Source organism: Pectinophora gossypiella, chromosome 2, assembly GCF_024362695.1.
Source record: "Pectinophora gossypiella chromosome 2, ilPecGoss1.1, whole genome shotgun sequence".
NCBI lineage: Eukaryota > Metazoa > Arthropoda > Insecta > Lepidoptera > Gelechiidae > Pectinophora > Pectinophora gossypiella.
This window is the reverse complement of record NC_065405.1, coordinates 6,122,518-6,148,773: the sequence shown is the minus strand read 5'-3', so window position 1 is coordinate 6,148,773 and position 26,256 is coordinate 6,122,518. Positions and strand designations below refer to the sequence as shown.

At 37.9% G+C, this 26,256-nt stretch overlaps 3 protein-coding genes across 4 annotated transcripts; all 3 read left to right on the top strand.

The window, feature by feature from the left end:
* Positions 1-4,441: 4,441 nt before the first annotated feature.
* Positions 4,442-18,278, top strand: LOC126377237 (pancreatic lipase-related protein 2-like). Of its 2 annotated transcripts, none has more exons than XM_050024961.1 (5): positions 4,442-4,520; positions 14,625-14,814; positions 14,908-15,302; positions 16,220-16,553; positions 18,120-18,278. In XM_050024961.1, the coding sequence occupies exons 1-5, from the start codon at positions 4,484-4,486 to the stop codon at positions 18,163-18,165; spliced, it is 1,002 nt and encodes a 333-aa protein (XP_049880918.1). In that variant the 5' UTR covers positions 4,442-4,483; the 3' UTR covers positions 18,166-18,278. The 2 variants fall into 2 exon arrangements, with proteins under 2 accessions (XP_049880918.1, XP_049880908.1); XM_050024951.1 differs by lacking the exon at positions 4,442-4,520 and adding an exon at positions 14,329-14,407.
* On the top strand, positions 5,264-9,573 carry LOC126377221 (pancreatic triacylglycerol lipase-like). The gene is made up of 5 exons (XM_050024926.1): positions 5,264-5,381; positions 5,733-5,919; positions 6,403-6,797; positions 7,373-7,706; positions 9,425-9,573. Exons 1-5 carry the CDS (start codon positions 5,339-5,341, stop codon positions 9,468-9,470), a joined length of 1,005 nt encoding a protein of 334 aa, XP_049880883.1. The 5' UTR covers positions 5,264-5,338; the 3' UTR covers positions 9,471-9,573.
* Positions 18,279-21,284: 3,006 nt separating the features above from the next.
* Positions 21,285-23,832, top strand: LOC126377212 (pancreatic triacylglycerol lipase-like). Its single transcript, XM_050024914.1, has 5 exons — positions 21,285-21,327; positions 21,863-22,055; positions 22,364-22,758; positions 23,145-23,481; positions 23,701-23,832. The coding sequence occupies exons 1-5, from the start codon at positions 21,291-21,293 to the stop codon at positions 23,744-23,746; spliced, it is 1,008 nt and encodes a 335-aa protein (XP_049880871.1). The 5' UTR covers positions 21,285-21,290; the 3' UTR covers positions 23,747-23,832.
* Positions 23,833-26,256: the final 2,424 nt, after the last annotated feature.

Here is a 26,256-nt window from a genome sequence, read left to right as displayed (position 1 = left end):
TATACCGGGTTAAAGTGACATCGTAAAGAATACTGAAGGGGGTGATTCAGCTCAAAAATAGCGATCGGCACATTGTTAATACCAGGAATAAAAATAAACTTGCTTTACAAGTCAGTCGATTACATAAGATTACTAAATCTTTTAAGGGGCAATGTATCTAGACACGCGGTCGCGTGTCAAGCCAAGTTCAAGAAACAGAACTGGCGAGCCGCACCGTGTGTAATATTACACGAACCATTTGGAGCCACTTTTGATACGTTTTTACAATAAGATTCCCATTGACATTCAGAATTTGCCTTTCAACTGTTTTAAGACAGTAGTTAAACAAAAACTTTACAAAAAAGGTTTTTATAAAGTTAGTGATTTTTTAGAAGATATGAATGCATGGGATTAACTGTCTGAGAACTGATATTAGGCAGCTAAATTACTCAATTGTATACCAATATTTTATGTTTATTTTTATTTTTTTAAAGAACGTCTAGGGCCCTGTGCCGAGGTTTTTCTTGCAGCTTCTTTTCCCCGGCTATACAGGTTGTGAGAAGCTGCAGTAGTTTTAGGCGGATGAGACGTTCGTTATGTAAAATTGACGATTCAAAGTGTAACTATGTTACCTACTGAATAAAGATATTTTTGAATTTGAATTATTCTGAGTTAATATCAAGTGGAATTGTCCGTCGCAAAAATATAGAAATGAAAATAATTTAAAAAATCATGAATTTTGCGACGGAAAATTCCACTCAATATCAACTCTGAATCATCCCCCTCAGTATTCGTTACGATGTCACCAACACGCTATATAGGCTATTTTTGATTATTTTTAATTCCTATTTTTATTCACTTTGTAAATTATTGATTAACCTTATCTCTTCATATTATTAAAAAATCCGGTTCACAAATATTATAAAAATCTGGATATAGAAAGTGACAACCTTAAATAAAAAGAAAGTAATAAATTGACAGTAACTTCTGAATCCTTTCATACTTATCTCGTTACTTTAATATTGTTGATTAAGGTTTGAATAAACTATCGTTTGATATATGAAACGCTAGCTACTACGACAAGAGTGTGGAATAAAAAATAAAACTGAAAAATCACAAATATATACGTAACGATACCTATCTTCGACAGTAACTGGTAGAAATGGAGAATATTATGTTTACTTTTCATCGGTGCGGTGTGGTGCAATCAAAATTAAAATATTTTACTTTTTGAAGTAAGTAAGTAAGTATATTTTCTTTTTCGATATTTAGACCCGAATTTTAGGCTAACTTTGTATTTTTTTCCTGATAATCTAGAAGCCGTATCGATTTCTGAGTTTTACTTTAATGTTTGTAATCACAATATCTATAGTTTTTGAGAAAAAAAAATGAAACAAAATCGGACATCCGGCATGCGTGTATGAAACGATTGATGAATGTGGGGGAAGCAAGAGAAGTGTGTCAGGATCAACGCAAATGGAATTTCATAGTCTCTGCTTACCCTAACAGGCGTGAATTTATGTATGCGTCGTGGCCAGATCCCAGAATTGATCATTTCATGATGTGCCATTTCATGAAATGGTCATATTTCATGAAATAGCCATCTTAAGTTGACCATATCGTTGAAACGTCAACGTTTAATGATATTTCAATCAACGTTTGGCCATATCGTTACTGCAGGCGGTGTTTATGTTATATGGTGTAATAAAAATGCGAATAGTCGATTAATTTCTTAGGTTCAAAATTATTTACCTAATCGATAGGGAAAATTGTACATTACATCGATTCATCGAATATAACATCAATCAAGTTTTAAATATAATCGACACCAGCGCCACTACCGGTGGATAATGTTACTAATTTTACGATATGATTGCCAACGTTTGGCCATATCATGAAGTAATCATGCATTTAGTTGTTCATATCGTTAAACGTTTTGTGTTCATTGATCTAGCCAAACTACATCATGATGTGACCAACGAATGATATTCTATTTCATGAAATATGACCATTTTCATGAAATGATCGAACACATCATGGAATTATCAATTCTAAGATCTGGCCACGACATATGTACTTATAAGACATTATGCGGCTGAGGTAACTCGCTTTTGTTTCAAATACTACGGTCAAATATAATACAATCTGGAATTGGATTATATCGTCGTTTTGTTAAAATTCTTAGCGTTTATTTCTCCCAGGTTTTTGTTATCGTCAGTTATTAGCGCTGTTATCGCAGTTGCATGCTGAAGTTTACCATCAGTCAGTATAGTAGAAACACGTACTTGTGCACTTTATAGATATAAATATAATACCTATGTGTATGTAGGTTATATAATACACATAATATACTGTTTCATTGTGAATGTATACAAAGTATATAAGTCAGTATCTAAGTAGTTCTAATCAACTTGTGCAGTGAAGTAATACTTTGTTTAATGATGTGGTCTTCTCTCGTGTGGGTTGTCAGGTGGATTATCAACCTCATCAACTCTGGTGTCAGGGTTACTACTGAGCCGCCAAAGGCCCCTGACATGGCTCGTAACGACTACATACTTACATCAGTAAGTAGTAACCGGGACCAACGGCTTAACGTGCCTTCCGAAGCACGGATCATCTTACTTTTGAACAATCAGATGATCGGCCTGTAATGTCCTAATCAAACTAGGGATGACAAAGTAATTTTTGTAGTAAGTTCCCACCGGGATTCGAACCCGGGACCTCCGGATCGTGAGCCCAACGCTCAACCCCTACACCAGGAGGTCGGTAATGATATGGTTTTTATCAATGTTAAACCCTACTGATATACCATATTACACTGATGACATTATACAATGGAAAAAAAAAATCCCGGTTTTTACAAGTTTTAATTTTTCATATAAAAACTTACATGACTAACTCAAAGGTACCAACATAACTCACGCCCATCCCTGGGCGCTTACAGACTACGTGTCGACGATATCGTAGCTCACACAATCGTAGCCACGCTCTTGTCGATGCAGCATTTCTATGCTACTTTCCATCGTGCCACATACATAACCTAAACAGCCTATAGGCTGTTATTACGTGTATAGATACACGTCCCACTGCTGGGCCGCCTCACTTCATACAACCGGATAGGGTATAGAATATCCTCCACCATGGTGCTCCACTGCGGAGTGTAGATCCACGCATAAACAACCATTAAAATTTGAATAATTAGTCTTTTATTTGAATCAGCCTTTCGCCAAAACTTGAATCAGAACTTGACAACACATCAAAATAAATAAATTTATTTATAATTTTTGGTACCTACCGAGCTAACCGATATTATCAGTATGTTATTGTGATTCGGGAATTTGATATAATGGAAACTAAATTAAAACATTACAATATCTGATAATTATTGCAATAATAATCCGATAGTAATCCTAACACCAGGGTTGATGAGGTCAGTAATCCACCTCACAACTCACAGGATAGAAGTAGATTATTGTAATTGTTGAAGATAGAAAATAAATTAGGGATCATGAGGGGGCTCATTAGGGCACTCTCACTAGGACACGTTGCGCTACCAGCGGAAAATCATTTGGTTGCCGGCAACCAGATGTGATACGCCTTACAACTTCATACATTTTGTTGGTGGTGCATATATTACGCATTATCAAGCTTTTATGTTGCATATAATCAGGCCCTTTCTTATTAGAATTTGTGCGATTTATAACGGCGGAGATGACAGTATAGATCGTATTTTAATAATTTTCGTAATTTTATCACGATAACATGGTTACACTGTGAATCAGTTTCTGTAGTGTGCTCAGATGCAGCAACCTCCATTGCATTTACTAACTCGCAATGGATGTCTACGCATACACTAAACTATAAGTGTACGTAACGGTCGCTGTGGTCCAGTGGTTGAGTGTCGGGCTCATGATCTGGAGGTCCCAGGTTCGAATCTCGGTGGGGACATATTACAAAAATCATTTTGTAAGCCCTGGTTTGGTAAAGACATTGCAGGCAGAATACCCGAATGTTCGAAAATAAGATGATCCGCGCTTTGGACGCCCCATATTTTCCAAACGTGTAGAGTTTTTGAACTTAGAGTTTGTATAGTTAGGGCGTGTAGAATTAGAAGTTAGCTCTTCTTGATGATATGTGATAACTTTTTGACATTGTGATCATTTCGATTATGATCTCGGCTTGGCAGCATTTTACATGAAAATGTTTTTATTGTAATTAATATGTCCAGCGCGATTCTTTTATTATTATTTTTATTTACTTTTAGTTAGATTAACATCTGAATAGTACAGTAAACAAAATCACCAATATACATAATGCTAATTACAAATCTCCACCTATAGTTACATGATTGAATTACATGATTAAGCTAAACAATATCATAAAGAATCACTTCACGTTTTGTATGACATATCGCGGATTATTTAGATAATGCACTGCGTGAAAAGCGCTTCTGTAAATACTATAAATAGGCGTAATTAGATAACAGGAGTCATAAGCATCAACAATGAAGCTGTTGGTGGTTCTCGCGGCCCTCGTAGCCTGTCCTCATAACTACTATAAGCATAACAATTAATGACAATAATGATATATAAGCATAATTATTATAAGCATAAAAACTATACTCCGAATAAGAAAAGTTTTGGCACAACTTTGAACATGTTCGAAATTTACTTTTACCTAGTATTATATGATCTGTGCTTTTTACCTTGGCTGCAGTTGGTTCATAATTGTGACTTTTTATAATTTTTGACACTATTTCATGCTGTTGGTCATCATTCAGTATACTTTTCGTGTGTAAAATAAACATGCACCCTAACCTACTGTTATGCATGGTAAAAAATAAGACAAAACACTATTATTCTAAAACAGAATTATGGATACCTACCTATTTATATGCGAATCAAAATTATACCAACAAATATTAGTCCAAAAATAAGTTATACCGAACAAACCAGTATTCCTAGATATTATTATGGGATAGTACCATTATGCTAAAAAACGTTATGCAAAAAGGATAATGATAATTAAAATTATGACAAAAACATTTATATGCATTTTAAGAGAATCCCTCCCACTTCCACTGCTCAAGCCTGCCGTCGTATAAGAAAATCGAGGTGTGCATATTTTTTTACTATCGTTTCCACAACAAATGTTCTTTAATCCTCCTGTACTATTCAATATAAATATAAATAGAACACCTATTATTGTCCACGTGATAATCACAACGTAAGCTCGTTTTATTAATCCAATCCTGGTTTTAAATATCAGACATTGATTGATTCTGATTACACGATTATTGGTACAGTAGAAATTTTGGCAGTTAGCAGGTCTACAAGTCAATCGACTTCGGACCGTAGCCATGATAAAACTACTGTTGATAGTTTGGGCTGCTTTCGTTGCAGGCAAGTTCAATTTTATTATAAGCATTTCATTAATTTATAACCGTGATGATAATATGACAGATGCTTTCAACATCTTCATCATTATCATCATATTTCATCCCACTGCTTGCTACATAATCGTGCATATTTTGTAACTTTTGCGCCCTTTGCGGATGCAAATTTAAATGTTAAGCTAAATGTTTTGTATGTAGTGGTACAAAACATTTTAACTTGTCCTTATGTGTAGTTTATGTTATAAATAGTACTCGTATTATCTTGTTGTCAAGTTCAATAGTTACGTATGACGTAATAAATCACTAGGCATAATTAATTTCATAACCAATTAATATTCCAATAAGCTCTGTGATACAGTTAGCCACGCTGGGCCGGTGCCGTCAGTTCCTGGAGACAACAGCCATTATGTAGAGGGTGAGAGCCGTTACATATGGATGTCCGATGACGACACAGAGCCACGTCTCGTGGACCTCCAAGAACCAGTCGATGAAGATTTGCTGCTCACCAGAAATGGCGCCAACAATCAATACTGGCTCTATACCAGGTGTATACCTTTGTTTAATCTTTAAAATGTTTTATTGAACGTTATGATAAATAGTATTCATTTGTATGATTCCAAATCGTTTCAAAATATGTTATGGCTTATTCTTCTCTTCTATCGTGGGGGTTGTGAGGTGGATTACCAACCGCATCAACCCTGGTATGAGCCGCCAAAGGCCTCTGGCATAACTCATGTGACGATTACTAACTTACATCAGTAGGTAGTATTCGGGACCGATGGCTTAACGTGCATTCCGAAGCATGGATGATCTTACTTTCGGACAATCAAGTGATCAGCCTGTAATGTCCTAACCAAACTAGGGATCACATAGTGATTTTTATGATATGTCCGGGATTTGAACCCGGGACCTCCGAATCGTGAGCCCAACGCTCAAACCACTGGACCACGGAGGCCGGAGAAGAGAAGAAGAAGAAAATGGCTTATTAAAGTAAAAGCGTCTAACATCGTAACTAACTTTTGTTCAAGGTCCAACCCCACCAATCCTCAGCAAATTGTTCACGGCAATGCTAACACTATATGGAATTCGAACTATGGAACCAACCTGCCTGTGAAGATCCTTGTCCACGGTTGGACTGGCAGCATGAACAGTGGCATGAACCCCCTCCTCACGTCAGCGTTCCTTGCTGTTATGAACTGCAATGTCATCGTCGTCGACTGGCGAGGCGTGGCCGGTGGCAATTACGTTAACGCCGTAAACGGAGTCCCAAATGTCGGCCAACATGTAGGAAACTTCTTAACTTGGCTCATCAACACCACCCGTGGCAACTGGAACAACGTGCATCTTGTTGGCTTCAGTCTTGGCGCTCACGTCGTTGGCAATGCTGGACGTACAACTGGCAACCGCCCGGCTAGAGTTACTGGTAAGCTGAGCTGGTAAGATAGTACTAACTACATCCAACTCGGACAATAAATGTTATTGTTCACTTGTGTCAGCGCCTCATTCATGCTGCCAAGTAGTGAAAGTGATATCATTAAAATAGTAAAAGATCAATAATTATTACTAATTCATATAAACATTGTTGAAAACCACTTCATCTGTTTTATATGTCAATACCTGATTTTCTGAAAAAGTAAGATGATTCCGTGCTTTAGAATGCACGTAATGTCGTTAGTCCCGGGCTACTGGTCTAAACACCTTTACCACCCCACATTGGAGCAACGCTGCTCCAGTGAAGCGTTTGCTGCAGCATGCGCTGGAGCATACTCCATAGCCCCTCCAGCTGATTGAGGGGAGACCTATAGGAATCTGCAAGGGTCCCGGCAGTGGGACGTATAAAGGCTACTCATCACCATCATCACCAGCCCATTAACGTCCCCACTGCTGGGGCACGGGCCTTCCCTATGGATGGATAGGGAGATCGGGCCTTAAACCATCACGCGGGCCCAGTGCGGATTGGTGGTTATTAAATTGTTATTATTATTCATTGGTTCACAGGATTAGACCCCGCTGGTCCTTTGTGGCATTCAAATGGAAATGCCTTGCGCGCTTCGGATGGACAATACGTGGAGGCTATTCATACGGATGGTTATCTTCAGGGGATCATGACAGCTATTGGGCAGGCTAACTTCTACCCCAACGGAGGCAGAAATCCTCAACCTGGTTGCTCAGATAGTATCTGTTCCCATGATCGGGCGCCTAGTCTGTTCGCAGTAACGATCCGGTATAACAGACACATCGGAAGACTGTGCGCAAACCTTTCACAGGCTCAGAGCAACAGTTGCACTGGCAGTACTTTCCATATGGGCAACAGTATTATCAATAAACGAGGGTAAGTCCATTAGAGGCAGTCAAATATTTTCAAGCTGGTGGTTCTAGTACTGTACAGTCATGACCAATATGATGTACCCACTTTAGGACTCTGTCGCACTAACATATTTGACATTTAGTGAGACTTACAGTTCAATTTGTCAAAAAAGTTAATGTGACATGGTACCAAAATGTATACATATTAATGCTCGTGACATTATACATAAGTACTTAATTGTAAGTTTTGTCCGCAAAATTGATATTTATAGAGCTGTGGCACCATACAAATCGGTGAATCATCATGAGGTGGTCAAAGTGTCCCAAGGGATTGAAAAGGCCACATTGTAACAATTCATCTAAGAAAGCATATTTCTATTTGACATTGGTATTCCTGCAGACGCCAACTAATTATATATTATTTTAAGTTATAAAAGTACCTGTCATTTTCTTATCCGCTAAAAAAGAAAGGGACGGGTAATCGACAGGCATAACAATTAGGGAACACACGTCAATTTTAAGCACAAATCTAAACCAACCGTCTAAAAATTTTACATCAGTCAATAACCCGACACATTCATTTACTCATTCTTCCTAAAATTAAGAGCTGTGAATCATCCGTCCCTTTCCTTTTCGACGGATATGAAAATGACGGATATAACTTAAAATAAAATTAGGCGGTGTTTGCAGGAATCGGGGCCATTATTAAGTAGAGAGCACGTTAAACGGATTGCATAGCAGCGAGGTTATTCATTCCTTTTAAAAATTAACTTAACTAATTGTTGACAATCATCCGTCCTTTTCCTTTTAGGCGGATAAGAAAATGACGGGTATAACTTAAAAAAATTAGGAGGTGTCTGCAGGAATATGCAGGAATATATATAGGGCCATTGCACACTTACTTTTATATGCGCAAATGTCAAATCGAACTTGTTTCAATGTGGCCTTTTTAACCCCCCTAGTATAGTATTTCGCTGCATCCATGCATCAGCAGCATGCTAGACTAATAGGTTAGAAATAGTTAAAATATGAAATGAACATGAAAGACAAGAAGGCCAACAATATACCACCGGCAACGGAAGTATAAAGGCTTATTAGAACTACTTAATTCAAATCAAATACGTTGGTAATTGATGATAATGTGTTGACATAACACACAAATACAATACAACTTGGGCGGCCTTATTGCTTTAGAGCAATTACTACCAGGCAACCGCTACCAAGAACCAAACATTTACTAAACTTGGATGTGGGATAGTGCAACAAGAAATAAATAGAAGTAAACTTTAGTTAATATAATAAATACCTACTCAATATAATATAATACATATTTACCAAATTATACCTGCTAACTAAGCTGTTTTTACGCCTGTACATATTGTATTAATTTCATCACCATCATCTCCGGTCCGCTTACCTAACCTGAAAATTTGACAGGACTGTTTTTTTGCCCAAAAGTGACTGCCTGTCTGACCTTCCAACCGCGAAGGGAAAACCGTCACATACCTCCGAAAATGCATTCTTCGGGAATGACGGTTTCCGCACGATCTTTTCCTTTACCGCTGCGAGCACGTGATAATCATTAATGATCCAAACATGAATTCGAAAACAAATTCGACATACATTGGTTTAGGCCTGTGCTGGAATTCGAACCTACGTCCTCAAAGTGAGAGGCAAGCGTTCTACCAACTGGGCTACCACGGTTCTGATATTGTATTAATTTAATAGTTTCATTTGTTTCAGAAACGGCATCTACGGTCTTCAAACTGGCGCATCTTGGCCATATTAATTACAATACTAATAATAATAATCCTTGATGATATCAGGTTGTTTGATTTATACTTTAATTTTTACAATTTATAATGAAATGAATAAAAAATCAGGAATATATACCTACTTGACTTTTAATAGCGAAATATGTACCACGTTATTTTATTAAGTACAAATACCTACAGGTGTTAGTGACATCGTAACGAAAATTTTGAGGGATGATTCAGACCATGATTTTGAGCTGATATCAAGTGGAATTTTCGGTCGCAAAAGTATAGAACTGAAAATAATTAAAAAGCACAAAATAAATCTCGAAATTTGCGGCGGAAAATTCCACTCAATATCAACTCAAATCATGGTCTCTCAGCCCCTCAGTATTCGTTACAGTGTCAATAACACCAATACGTACTTGTATGGCTACCTGTACCTACGTACTTATACCGGGTTAAAGTGACATCGTAAAGAATACTGAAGGGGGTGATTCAGCTCAAAAATAGCGATCGGCACATTGTTAATACCAGGAATAAAAATAAACTTGCTTTACAAGTCAGTCGATTACATAAGATTACTAAATCTTTTAAGGGGCAATGTATCTAGACACGCGGTCGCGTGTCAAGCCAAGTTCAAGAAACAGAACTGGCGAGCCGCACCGTGTGTAATATTACACGAACCATTTGGAGCCACTTTTGATACGTTTTTACAATAAGATTCCCATTGACATTCAGAATTTGCCTTTCAACTGTTTTAAGACAGTAGTTAAACAAAAACTTTACAAAAAAGGTTTTTATAAAGTTAGTGATTTTTTAGAAGATATGAATGCATGGGATTAACTGTCTGAGAACTGATATTAGGCAGCTAAATTACTCAATTGTATACCAATATTTTATGTTTATTTTTATTTTTTTAAAGAACGTCTAGGGCCCTGTGCCGAGGTTTTTCTTGCAGCTTCTTTTCCCCGGCTATACAGGTTGTGAGAAGCTGCAGTAGTTTTAGGCGGATGAGACGTTCGTTATGTAAAATTGACGATTCAAAGTGTAACTATGTTACCTACTGAATAAAGATATTTTTGAATTTGAATTATTCTGAGTTAATATCAAGTGGAATTGTCCGTCGCAAAAATATAGAAATGAAAATAATTTAAAAAATCATGAATTTTGCGACGGAAAATTCCACTCAATATCAACTCTGAATCATCCCCCTCAGTATTCGTTACGATGTCACCAACACGCTATATAGGCTATTTTTGATTATTTTTAATTCCTATTTTTATTCACTTTGTAAATTATTGATTAACCTTATCTCTTCATATTATTAAAAAATCCGGTTCACAAATATTATAAAAATCTGGATATAGAAAGTGACAACCTTAAATAAAAAGAAAGTAATAAATTGACAGTAACTTCTGAATCCTTTCATACTTATCTCGTTACTTTAATATTGTTGATTAAGGTTTGAATAAACTATCGTTTGATATATGAAACGCTAGCTACTACGACAAGAGTGTGGAATAAAAAATAAAACTGAAAAATCACAAATATATACGTAACGATACCTATCTTCGACAGTAACTGGTAGAAATGGAGAATATTATGTTTACTTTTCATCGGTGCGGTGTGGTGCAATCAAAATTAAAATATTTTACTTTTTGAAGTAAGTAAGTAAGTATATTTTCTTTTTCGATATTTAGACCCGAATTTTAGGCTAACTTTGTATTTTTTTCCTGATAATCTAGAAGCCGTATCGATTTCTGAGTTTTACTTTAATGTTTGTAATCACAATATCTATAGTTTTTGAGAAAAAAAAATGAAACAAAATCGGACATCCGGCATGCGTGTATGAAACGATTGATGAATGTGGGGGAAGCAAGAGAAGTGTGTCAGGATCAACGCAAATGGAATTTCATAGTCTCTGCTTACCCTAACAGGCGTGAATTTATGTATGCGTCGTGGCCAGATCCCAGAATTGATCATTTCATGATGTGCCATTTCATGAAATGGTCATATTTCATGAAATAGCCATCTTAAGTTGACCATATCGTTGAAACGTCAACGTTTAATGATATTTCAATCAACGTTTGGCCATATCGTTACTGCAGGCGGTGTTTATGTTATATGGTGTAATAAAAATGCGAATAGTCGATTAATTTCTTAGGTTCAAAATTATTTACCTAATCGATAGGGAAAATTGTACATTACATCGATTCATCGAATATAACATCAATCAAGTTTTAAATATAATCGACACCAGCGCCACTACCGGTGGATAATGTTACTAATTTTACGATATGATTGCCAACGTTTGGCCATATCATGAAGTAATCATGCATTTAGTTGTTCATATCGTTAAACGTTTTGTGTTCATTGATCTAGCCAAACTACATCATGATGTGACCAACGAATGATATTCTATTTCATGAAATATGACCATTTTCATGAAATGATCGAACACATCATGGAATTATCAATTCTAAGATCTGGCCACGACATATGTACTTATAAGACATTATGCGGCTGAGGTAACTCGCTTTTGTTTCAAATACTACGGTCAAATATAATACAATCTGGAATTGGATTATATCGTCGTTTTGTTAAAATTCTTAGCGTTTATTTCTCCCAGGTTTTTGTTATCGTCAGTTATTAGCGCTGTTATCGCAGTTGCATGCTGAAGTTTACCATCAGTCAGTATAGTAGAAACACGTACTTGTGCACTTTATAGATATAAATATAATACCTATGTGTATGTAGGTTATATAATACACATAATATACTGTTTCATTGTGAATGTATACAAAGTATATAAGTCAGTATCTAAGTAGTTCTAATCAACTTGTGCAGTGAAGTAATACTTTGTTTAATGATGTGGTCTTCTCTCGTGTGGGTTGTCAGGTGGATTATCAACCTCATCAACTCTGGTGTCAGGGTTACTACTGAGCCGCCAAAGGCCCCTGACATGGCTCGTAACGACTACATACTTACATCAGTAAGTAGTAACCGGGACCAACGGCTTAACGTGCCTTCCGAAGCACGGATCATCTTACTTTTGAACAATCAGATGATCGGCCTGTAATGTCCTAATCAAACTAGGGATGACAAAGTAATTTTTGTAGTAAGTTCCCACCGGGATTCGAACCCGGGACCTCCGGATCGTGAGCCCAACGCTCAACCCCTACACCAGGAGGTCGGTAATGATATGGTTTTTATCAATGTTAAACCCTACTGATATACCATATTACACTGATGACATTATACAATGGAAAAAAAAAATCCCGGTTTTTACAAGTTTTAATTTTTCATATAAAAACTTACATGACTAACTCAAAGGTACCAACATAACTCACGCCCATCCCTGGGCGCTTACAGACTACGTGTCGACGATATCGTAGCTCACACAATCGTAGCCACGCTCTTGTCGATGCAGCATTTCTATGCTACTTTCCATCGTGCCACATACATAACCTAAACAGCCTATAGGCTGTTATTACGTGTATAGATACACGTCCCACTGCTGGGCCGCCTCACTTCATACAACCGGATAGGGTATAGAATATCCTCCACCATGGTGCTCCACTGCGGAGTGTAGATCCACGCATAAACAACCATTAAAATTTGAATAATTAGTCTTTTATTTGAATCAGCCTTTCGCCAAAACTTGAATCAGAACTTGACAACACATCAAAATAAATAAATTTATTTATAATTTTTGGTACCTACCGAGCTAACCGATATTATCAGTATGTTATTGTGATTCGGGAATTTGATATAATGGAAACTAAATTAAAACATTACAATATCTGATAATTATTGCAATAATAATCCGATAGTAATCCTAACACCAGGGTTGATGAGGTCAGTAATCCACCTCACAACTCACAGGATAGAAGTAGATTATTGTAATTGTTGAAGATAGAAAATAAATTAGGGATCATGAGGGGGCTCATTAGGGCACTCTCACTAGGACACGTTGCGCTACCAGCGGAAAATCATTTGGTTGCCGGCAACCAGATGTGATACGCCTTACAACTTCATACATTTTGTTGGTGGTGCATATATTACGCATTATCAAGCTTTTATGTTGCATATAATCAGGCCCTTTCTTATTAGAATTTGTGCGATTTATAACGGCGGAGATGACAGTATAGATCGTATTTTAATAATTTTCGTAATTTTATCACGATAACATGGTTACACTGTGAATCAGTTTCTGTAGTGTGCTCAGATGCAGCAACCTCCATTGCATTTACTAACTCGCAATGGATGTCTACGCATACACTAAACTATAAGTGTACGTAACGGTCGCTGTGGTCCAGTGGTTGAGTGTCGGGCTCATGATCTGGAGGTCCCAGGTTCGAATCTCGGTGGGGACATATTACAAAAATCATTTTGTAAGCCCTGGTTTGGTAAAGACATTGCAGGCAGAATACCCGAATGTTCGAAAATAAGATGATCCGCGCTTTGGACGCCCCATATTTTCCAAACGTGTAGAGTTTTTGAACTTAGAGTTTGTATAGTTAGGGCGTGTAGAATTAGAAGTTAGCTCTTCTTGATGATATGTGATAACTTTTTGACATTGTGATCATTTCGATTATGATCTCGGCTTGGCAGCATTTTACATGAAAATGTTTTTATTGTAATTAATATGTCCAGCGCGATTCTTTTATTATTATTTTTATTTACTTTTAGTTAGATTAACATCTGAATAGTACAGTAAACAAAATCACCAATATACATAATGCTAATTACAAATCTCCACCTATAGTTACATGATTGAATTACATGATTAAGCTAAACAATATCATAAAGAATCACTTCACGTTTTGTATGACATATCGCGGATTATTTAGATAATGCACTGCGTGAAAAGCGCTTCTGTAAATACTATAAATAGGCGTAATTAGATAACAGGAGTCATAAGCATCAACAATGAAGCTGTTGGTGGTTCTCGCGGCCCTCGTAGCCTGTAAGTGTACATAATTATTATTTATTAACATCTTATTGTACCTACTTACTTTAAACGCATTACATCAAGCGCACCCTGCAAAATCTATCATCCCAATCAGATTGGGAAATCCATTCCCACAATGGCCAAATTCCACGGAATAAAAAGAGTCATCTACCAGCCAAGCAAAACAATTGACGAGGTGATCCTAACAGAAAATTTGCAACTATTGTTTCAGTGTGCGCTGGAAGCCCCACTCTCCTGATCCCAGGAGACAATAGCCACTATGTGGAGGGTGAAAGCAGGTACATCTGGATGCCTGATGGTGAAGGAGTGCCTCATCTAGTAGACTTGCAAGAGAAAGACGATGATGAGGTTTCGAGGGAATCTAGGAACGGTGCCAATAACCAATATTGGCTGTACACCAGGTGCGTACAAGATAGAACGCATTTCACATAAGCATAGCATGCAGTCTTTATCACTCTTGTTACATATTATCTCAACCCACACTTTGATTTCAGACAGAACCCCAACAGCTTCCAACTCCTAGTTCACAATAACATCAATTCAGTGAGGAATTCTAACTACGTAGCGAGCCGCCCTCTAAAAGTTATCGTTCACGGGTGGAACAGCAACGGCAACTCTGAAATCAACCCGATGGTCACCTCTGCCTTCCTTGCCGTCCAGGACTGCAATGTCATCGTAGTTGACTGGAGGGCTCTCGCGAACTCTGCTTACTGGACCGCTGTGAATGGAGTACCCAGCGTGGGTCAGCATCTAGGAGACTTCCTCCAATGGCTCATCAATAACGCTGGTGGCAACTGGAACAACGTACACCTTGTAGGCTTCAGTCTTGGCGCTCACGTAGTAGGCAACGCTGGACGTAGAGTAGGCAACCGCGCCTCTCGTATCACCGGTAAGATTTTTTTCTATTTCGACTACGTTTTATGCAGGGTGTTAGTGACATGTAACGAATACTGAGGGGGATGATTCAGACCATGATGCTGAGTGAATATCAAGTGTATTTTTCCGTCGCAAAAATCATGTTTTTTTTTTATTTTTCAATTTTATATTTTTGCGATGGAAAATACCATTTTATATTATCTTAGAATAAAGGTATAAAAAAAAGAAAGAATATAAATTGTTTATTATAAAAGGACGCCACACACAAAGACAAAACAATAACATCACAATTTTTTTTTTTTTTTTTTTTTTTCATTACAATGATCATAAGGTGGTGGTGGACGTCCTGAGATAAAAGGGCCTCACTCAGCACAAGTCGCGGCGTGAACCACGACGCTGGTATTATGTGGACCCTGTTGGGTGAAGCACGAACGTCTGCATCATCCCTCAAAGTTTTCGTTACGATGTCACTAACATCCTGTATACTTTATCGTATGAATGTTTATCGTCTTCATAACCATTGGTGACGATTTATGATAAGCCAATTGTAAGACCTCTCACGGATTTTAACATACAATCCGTCAAGATTAACGTATACACGTGTACATAAGATCACGCCTATATCGCATTGGGGTAGACAGACACCACGAAATTCAACTACGATTCTGACACACCACTTTCGTTATGAGTATTCATGTTGTAATTACTTACTATTACGAGCATTTTCATGCCAAGTACAGTCATGAGCAATATAATGTAACCCACTTTAGGACTCTGTGGCACTAACATATTCGACTTTAGTGAGATTTACAGTTCAATTTGTCAAAAAAGTTAATGTGACATGGTACCAAAGTGTATACATATTAATGCTCGTGACCGTACTGCTTCCATCACTTAATAAATCGACGTAACAATTATTGAACATTACAGGTTTGGACCCTGCTGGTCCTAACTGGGGTGGGAATTCCAACGCTCTGCGCGCCGCTGATGGACAGTATGTTGAATGCATCCACACTGACGGTGGTCTCCTGGGTATCATGGATCCCATTTGTCGAGCTAACTTCTACCCCAACGGAGGCAGAAACCCGCAGCCTGGCTGCTGGATCAGCACCTGCTCTCACAGCCGAGCGTATGAGTTCTTCGCAGTGACCATCCGTTACAACCGCCACGTCGGAAGACAATGCTCTAACATCCAGCAGGCTCAGAACAACGGATGCAGCGGAAGTTCTCTCAACATGGGCAACGCTGTCCTTAGCAAACGAGGGTATGTATAGCTTTTTAAATTAAAAACCTGTAAAATGGCAATGATCAAATGTATTACAAATACATACATACATAAACTCACGCTAATCCCTAATGGGGTGGGCAGAGCCAGTAGAAGTCAAAAACAACTTGCAGCTACTGTTGATACAAAATCCTAAGATAGTTATGTCCATAATACTTATTAAAGAAAGTAGAATTAGGCGGATTATAACATAATAAATAGGCAAGGCCTGAAAAACATCCTGGGAAACGGCTGATTTTAATCAACACAAATTATCTTGACATTCAAAGAGCATTGTGAGCAAGAATCTGTTACGACAGGAAGAAATGTGTTACTCAGGAATTTATACTATGTATACAGGGTGTTAGTAACATCGTAACGAATACTCAGGGGGATGATTCAGACCATGATTCTGAGTTGATATCAAGTGGAATTTTTCGTCGCAAAATTCATGTTTTTTTTTAATTTTTTTTAAATTATTTTCAATTCTATACATTTGCGATGGAAAATTCCACTTGATATTAACTCAGAATAATCAGCTGAATCATCCCTCTCAGTATTCGTTACGATGTCACTTACACCCCGTACAAGTACATACGGTAGCCATACAAGTAGGTATGGGTGTTAGTGACACCGTAACGAATATTGAAGGGGATGATTCAGACCATGATTCTGAGTTGATATCAAGTGGAATTTCCTGTCAAAAATTCATGATTTTTTTTTGTGTTGTTTTGAATTATTTTCCTATCCATACTTTTGCGACGGAAAATTCCACTTGATATCAACTCAGAATCATGGTTTGAATCATCCCTCAAAGTTTTCGTTACGATGTCACTAACACCCTGTATTAGTGCACAGTTTCATTAAGCCCATTCATTGGTTTCTGTACGTAGGTGTATCTAATATCCAGTTTTAAAAACTTTCAAGCTCACAATATTGTTATTTTTTGGTTGTCATGGTGTACGAGTACATGCTTCCGTCCAAACTCACTGTAGTAGACTCACTATTTACCACTTCTATTATATTAATATGTGGATATCCCAGTTGGTTATACATTTAGTTATAACTTAGGCTAATATTATCTTAAGTATTACCCATTGTATAACTGTTTTTTATCCCTAATAAATAAAATAAAAAAATATACTGTACAACAACCACATTGAAACTATGACTTGATGTACTTGATATTCAATTTATACATACATAAACTCACGCCTACTTTCCACCGGGGTAAGCGAAGCAGAGCACTTCTCTTGCTTCCTCCACATTCATCAATCGTTTCATGCACGCACGCCGGTTCAGGGTAGATCGTACTGTTTTCTAAGGATATCTCCAATTTGGTCAATGTACGTCCTTCTAGGTCTTTCTCTGCCAGCCCTACCACCAACCAATAATTAAACCAATTATTTTTGTTTTTTTATTACTTTTTGGTTGATTGAGGGGAGGCCTGTACCCAGCAGTGGGACGTATATTGAATATGTATAGGCTGTTTGTTTACATTATGGTATGTTTATTATTTTTGTACACTTACTTATTAAGTACTTCTTCGTTTTTTATTCTTTGCAGAAACGGACTCTTCGGACTGAGCACTGGCAACAGCTGGCCATTCTAAAAAAACATTCATCAAGAAGGAAATGCAACATAAAAATTACAATTTGCAAGCATTTATTTTTACGGTTTCGTCGGAAAATGTGATAAATAAACTTTAATATTTACCTATTTTAACTTTACCTTATTATTGACGGCATATCCACCCATTTTTTACGTCGAAAATGTATTAGTGTAAATATTACACAAAATCACGCCTATTTCCCACTGTGGTAAGCAAAGTCTATGTTTAATTTGCTTCAATCCTGACACACTTCTCCAAATACCATCTATTTATTAATGTTTTTATTGAAAACAGTTACAGGTACCTACCGGGTTACATATCTATATACAACTACCTTAACACTGCCCATTTACTGCCCAACAATATACCACTGGTCCCGTCTGTTTGACCAACTGTATATATAAGCAATCCGATCTACAATAAATAGACTCTGTAGATCATCATGCCACCTACCTTGAGGGCACGCTTGTACTACATCAAAAATTTTAAAATAGAATCATTAAGCGTATCATCTAATTAACTTTTTTCGATAACATTGTAGGTATTAGATATTTACATTAATATTTTAATATGCATTTAAATATGGAATATGATTGATAAGGTAATCTCACGGTAATCTTCTAAGCATGTGATTTTCACACCTGGTATCCGGAGAGGTTTATCAGAAATCAAATCAAAAACAATTATAGTGCCTTATTATATGTTGATACTTACTTAATATCTTCATCAAAACAAAATACGTAATGTATTTGCGTCTTGAGTTATTTAAAAGTAGCAATAATTTCATCATGTACTTAACGGGAAAACCCCGCGACATGATTGAATAAAAAATACGCTTAATATTTTTCTTCAACATCTGCACGTCTAGGATTTTTTTAACGGCTTGTGACATACAATAACCTGTCACAAATACTGTTGCTATGTTGGATCTTCATATCAACAATATATACAGGGTGTTAGTGACATCGTAACGAAAACTTTGAGGGATGATTCAGGCCAGGATTCTGAGTTGGTATCAAGTGGACTTTTCCGTCGGAAAAGTTTGGATCGGAAAATAATTACAAAAAAAAAACAAAAATTTTCATGATTTTTTTGACAGGTAATTCCACTTGATATCAACTAAGAATCATGGTCTGAATCTTCCCCCTCAGTATTCGTTACGGTGTCACTAACACCCATACCTACTTGTATGGCTATCGTAAGACCGTGTACGGGGTGTAAGTGACATCGTAACGAATACTGAGAGGGATGATTCAGCTGATTATTCTGAGTTAATATCAAGTGAAAATTTCCGGCGCAAAAGTATATACTTAATTGAAAATAATTTGAAAAAACTAAAAAGAATCATGAATTTTGTGACGGAAAATTCCACTTGATATTAACCGAGAATCATGGTCTGAATCATCCTCCTGAGTATTGGTTACGATGTCACTAATTTATATAATTCAAAAAATACCTATTTAAACATAATACATCAATAAAATGTCGTAACTATGAATACTTACATATAACTGTAGAGGTCATGTAGTCCATTTCTAGGGTTCCGCATTTAAGTAATTCAATTTCAAACTTTATCACCATGGGACCGTGTCGCATGATCGTGCGATCAAACGTAAATAAACACTTGCCTCTTACTTTGAGGTCATGTTCGAATCCAGCACAGGCCTAAACCAATGATTGTCGAATTTGTTTTCGAATTCACGTTTGGATCATAAATGATTATCACGTGCTCAGCGGTGAAGGAAAACATTGTGAGGAAACCCAAATTTGTCTGGGTTTCCCACTTTCTTGAGAACCTGTATTGGACTGGTTTTCCCTTCGCGTGTTGGGAGATCAGACTGGCAGTCGCTTCTGTAAAAAAACCGGACCTGTCAAATCTTCAGGGTCCGCTTGGACCCTGTGAAAAACGGGATAATGCTAGGGCAATGGTGTCATATTGACGACGAGGATAGGACAATGGAAGAACTCGTCCGTCTACACAACAGACATTTGCGACGTGTTACGCTTCCCAATAAAAATGCAGGATTTCAATGCCGTTTAATCTGCCAACCATTGCCCAATGGCTCAAATTAGCTTCCAAACGTTTTTTCGATTCTGCTCCGCACCACCCAAATCCCCTGGTAGTTGCGGCTTCCGAATACATCCCGCTTAGGGACGATACTGAAAAGTATCGGCGTCCGAAGGACGTAATATACGATCCCGACGACCCGATTACCCTAGCCATAGAGGCAGCCAATCAGCTCGCGACACCAAACACTTCAGGACCCCGATACCGACCCCGCCGGCGTGGTCGACGATTTCCCTCATTCAGCGCTTATCGCTATCGACCCACTAGGGTCGATTAATTCTTTCAAATATTTTTCCTCTCAGACGACGCCCTGAGCCGAGGTTCGCGCCCAACTGGGCACCCTCAGGCCTGTTGTCTTAAACGTTGTACCGGGTGAGAGCCTTCAGCGCTCCCCATTTGGCCGTTTAATTGTATATATTACAATAACATACATAATATATCTAACATGTCATACTCACAAAGATAATACTTACAGCAAACATGTTTTTATCCCCAAAATAAAAGAAAATAATGACAACATCGCGTCGTCTCACTCTACTCACCCCCTAAAACATCATAACATCTCAGGCCCCAAGCTGCTTCCAGACGAATTATGTTCAAGGGAATCTGCACATTATAGTTTACTTTTTTCAAGTTGCAGATGGCTCTTAATTAGGAACCTACCCAGTTTTTGCATAAACCACGTCATCATTATCATTTCTACATTGCACCCATAATATGAAAATATTCATTACTTACTCATTTAAAACTCATACAAAATATAGTAATTTATCGTTGCGAACGTCACATAGTTCCTGATCTTTTGAGAATTTATAACTTATTTTGTCGCCTTATCACACGTGAAAAACAGATAAGAGATGTACAGAACACTTAAATAATATTTAGCATTGACACATTTCCATCCCATTCATAAGAAATTGTTTTACAACTTATCATAATTAATTGCCCTATGTTTCCATATCAATATCGGGGATTATTGAGATAAAAGGTAACTGTTGCTCTATTACACATTATAAATAGGTGGAATTAGATTTGATAGTCGTTACAAACCTCAGCTATGAAGCTGTTGGTGGTTCTCGCGGCCTTCGTGGCCTGTAAGTATTCATTTGATTAATTTTCTTATCCCTTATATTTCGAAGGTAATCCGAAGTATTCAACGTCTCTTTTTTACAGTGCTGATAAGCATCTTTTTTTTTTTAATTTATTAGGTTTACCAACAGTTACAACATTATTGCTACGCTTATTCAACAAACATAGGTCTGACTTAAATATCCCCGAAAAATATTTATTTTGTTATTAGTTTGTTATTAGTATTTTGATAAAAGCAAAATAATAATAATAATAATAAATATTTTTAAGTGTTGTGTGTTGAAAATTCAATGTAAACTTTTGTTTTGTAAGACTGGCGACAAACATTTTTTATATTACACTGACTTGGCAAGTATATCGTTTTTAAAGTCTTTTGCTGATCTGAAAACAGGGCAGTATTATAAGAACATAGAGCTACCCAATATTCACTGTGGTTCAAAAGACAGTTTCCAAAAATGTGCCATATGTTGATGATCCAAAATATGAAGATTTTGATTTGATTTGATTTGATGAATAATGCAAGCTACCTTCCCTCCCCAGTCTGCGCCGGTAGCCCCGCTCACCTAGTTCCTGGGGACAATAGCCACTATGTGGAGGGTGAGAGTCGCTACATCTGGATGCCTGATGGTACAGGAGTACCGCACCTCGTCGATCTTCTCGAAAAGCCTTCTGATGAAGACATAACGCGGATCTCGAGGAACGGAGCTAACAACGAGTACTGGTTGTACACCAGGTTGGTTTAGAATCCGAATACACCTAACAATATGTAAAATTCATAAAAAAAACTTTATAAACTCATCATTACCAAAAACAAGATCAGCAAAGATTGCGTGGCGTTTTTTTCATAGGGTCATAATGTGAAATAGTCTTCCCAGCGCTACAAAATTGTTCCATTTCAAATGTTGACAAAATATAAGTAACGCAAATAATAATATTCTATCAATAATGATTGTTCTATAATATAAGCATATGACGCTTTTAGAAAAAAAAATCAGTTGACTTTAAAGAGATACTCTATTTAAAAAAAATCTCTGATTTCAGGCAGAACCCCGACAATTACCAACTCTTAGTTCACGGCGATGTTAACTCTATCGCAAACTCTAACTACGTAGCGAACCGCCCTCTGAAGGTCATCGTTCACGGCTGGAACAGCAACGGTCACTCGACCATCAACCCGATGATCACCGCTGCCTTCCTTAACGTCCAGGATTGCAACGTCATAGTGGTCGACTGGAACCGTCTTGCTAACTCTCTATACTGGACCGCTGTCATTGGAGTCCCTGGAGTGGGAGCCCATCTCGGAAACTTCCTCGTGTGGCTAATCAATACTGCTGGTGGCAACTGGAACAATGTGCACCTGGTCGGCTTCAGCCTTGGCGCTCACGTCGTGGGAAATGCTGGCCGCGCTGCTGGCAACCGTCCTGCTAGGATCACTGGTAAGATTCTTTACATCATATTAATGATACTATACTGGTTACATCACTGATTCACGGCGTGACGACATGACGTCGGAAAAAGTGTCAGTGACTCTGCCTCCTTATGTTATGTAACCAGGCAGTTCGTACATTAAACAAAAACAAATCTCATCTCTAAAATCATAAGATTAACTGAGGGTATAACAAGTTGGTATAAAAGATTCTTCCGCGTATTTTATTCCAACTTGTAATTGGCCTTCTGCTAACCTTTGCATTCATTTGTAAATGAAGCTGTTAGCTCCCCGAAAATAATAAAATAAATAATAATTTCACCATTAATCAATAGACTAGTTGAAGAGTACCAAAACTACAAAGAGAAATTTATAGAGCTTTGTGGTACTTTTCAGGTTTGGACCCTGCTGGGCCTAACTGGGGTGGCAACTCCAACGCTCTACGCTCCACTGACGCACAGTATGTTGAGTGCATCCATACTGACGGTGGTCTTCTCGGCATCTTCGACCCAATTGGAGCAACCAACTTCTACCCTAACGGAGGCAGGAACCCGCAGCCTGGTTGCTGGATCAGCACCTGCTCTCACAGCCGAGCGTACGAATTGTTCGCGTCCTCGATTCATAACAACCATTTTGTTGGACGACTATGCACAGACCTCCAAGAAGCTCGGAACGTCGGCTGCACAGGCGGCGTCGCCCTCAATATGGGCAACAGCATCATTTCCAAGCGAGGGTAAGTTCAGGCAATAATTGTGGGTCTAATTGCTCCATGTGATTTTTTAAACCTCCTGCATTCCAAAATTTCAAATGTTTGTAAGTTATTTTATAAGCTACGGAACCCTCGTTTTAAAATGTACTAAACTTACTTACTCTCGATATAATCTTTAATTTTATTATAACAAATCTATCATATTTATAAATGCAATCTTTAAAATATACTCTTTTTTTTCAGAGGTGGCCTATACGGATTGACCACGAACCGCAGCTGGCCATTTTAAAACACCTTTATACGGAAATTAAGAAATTAGGTAATACATAAATATTTTAACTTGTGATAAAAATAAACTGATATGTATTCCAAATATTCAGTGACTTTTATTGTTACTTACCCGTTGACAAAAATAGATACAGGGTACTTTTTAGTGACAACGTAACGTAAACTTTGAGGGATGATTCAAACCATGATTCTGAGTTGATAACAAGTGGAATTTTCCATCGCAAAAGTATGGTGGAACAAAAAACAAAAAGAACTAAAATTTTCGTGAATTTTATGACAGGAAATTCCACTTGTTATCAACTCAGAATCATTAATCAGAATTTTCGTTATGGTGTCACTAACACCCAAACGTACTCGTACCTGTATGTAGTTGTAAAGGGTGTGTGCGAATTCATGTGAAATTTCGCATGGTTAAAGTATAGAATAGAAAATAATTTCAAACAACACAAAGGAAATCATGAGCTTTGTAACAGGAAATTCCACTTGATATTAATTCAGAATCATGAGCCGAATCATCTCCCACAGTATTCGGTACGGTGTCACAAACACCTGTATGGTCAATTTTTGGATTTGAATGTGTCATCCCCACATCACGGTGTTAACATGCAAAATCACAGTGCCGGCGGGACATGGCCTGGTGCGAATCGCGGCCTACGACAATAACGTCAACGTGAATTTCCACGTTACGCCACCGTGACGTGGAGATGTAGACACGCTGATCCTCGATCTGATAATCAGCTCCACGCGTATTTTTTTATTTACTCCCAGTTCAGCAGATAAACTAATTATTGACCTACTGTCCTACTGCCAAGATGGCTCAATTCCGATATGCAACATTGTCGCTTAAATACACATTATACCTGATATCTCGCATTTTTCTATGGAGTTCCACTATGATCGTAATACATTTAGAACACCTACTTGGAGACGTACTTTGAGATACGTGTAGGCGTGGTAACTACGTAGGTAGTTAGGGCTAAACCCTACCATCGGCGTTGCTACGATGCGTGATAAAAACAAATGTTGTAATCAAACTTATTACCTACGTAACTTAATTCAAATTGGGAAGTAATTTAAGATTCCAAATGATTTGGTTCCTATCAAACGGAAAACCCTGGGAGAGTGGCGGACGCCCCGTGATTTCGAAATAATCTGCTTTGCACGCTCATGCTCTTAATAAAGATTTCATTACACAATCCCGATCCTCGCTTCAGTGTTCGCAACACTACCTCTATGCGCATTGATCTTAAAACAATAAAAAGAAATCACATGGCTTACCATCCCGCAAACTAATGTATTGTACATATCACATCAACTCGGAAGAAATTGCTGCATGAGCAATAAGGCCGCCTGTTGTGCTTTTCTGTATATGTTGTCCTTTTATCTGTATTTTGTGTCCATTGTGCTCAATAAAGTATTATCTATCTATCTATCTCGGACCTCGCATGGCACCAATTGTAACAGCGCGATGGGACCCACGGAATAGAAGAAAGAGGTTGGAAGGGCCAAGTGAGCGCGAAACGCGCGCCATACAAGTGCAAATAATTCATACTTCAACTTTGCACTCCACTAGTCCCCAAACTTTACGACCCACGAAGCTCCACGATAATATTTTAAAATGTCGTCTTGTGCATTATAATCTCCAGGGCAAACCATCAAATATCGGCTAACATGCAAGGAGATCCCTCCTTATCACAAGAAACCTTAGTATGATCAGCTATTTACTTATCAAAAAAATACTTTGTATGCAGTGTCTTAGTGTTTTCCCTATTAATATATAAAATATCCGTGTCCGCGAACTGGCTATCGTAGTTATTTATCTGTTTGCAGGAGTAGTAGTAAAAGAGAGTGGGGTTGAACCGGCGACAGCCGAGTTCTCATACAAAATGCGCGTTATGGCCTTTCCAACCTCATTTTTCTATTTCCTGATGGGACCGCATAGACCACATATAACAAAAACCTTGACGTTTGTCCCTTTTTCACGGCGTTATAACTAAATACTTCATACCACTGATGTACTTTGCTTATGTACTTAACCTCATTGCTTCATAGATACAGATTTTTACGATTTTTTGTTTCGATAGTCGCTTGAACCCTTGCCCAGGGATACGGGTGAAGACCTCAACGGTTGCAGAGGCGAAAATGAGAGCCGGTACGGCAATGCAGGACGGAAGGGGCAAGTCACAGGGACTGTAACCTGGAACCTGACAGAGGGCAGCAGTAACTGTCAGTACTATTCAGAGGCGGAGGACAGGAGTCCTAGTATGGCTTTGTAATAGACTACTCTGGGCGCCACCCCACTTGCGTCAGACAGAGTACTGCAGGGCGGAGGGCAAGAGATAAACCACTGCCCTATTTTTCCTTAAAAAAGTAGCATGGAAAATGCTGCACCGACAAGAGCGTGGCTCTTAAATTGATGATGATGAGTCGCTTGGACATGGGCTGTCTATAAGAATTGAAACGTATTGAAATTGAACAGTCATCCACCAATCAACAGCTTTGAACTTTATT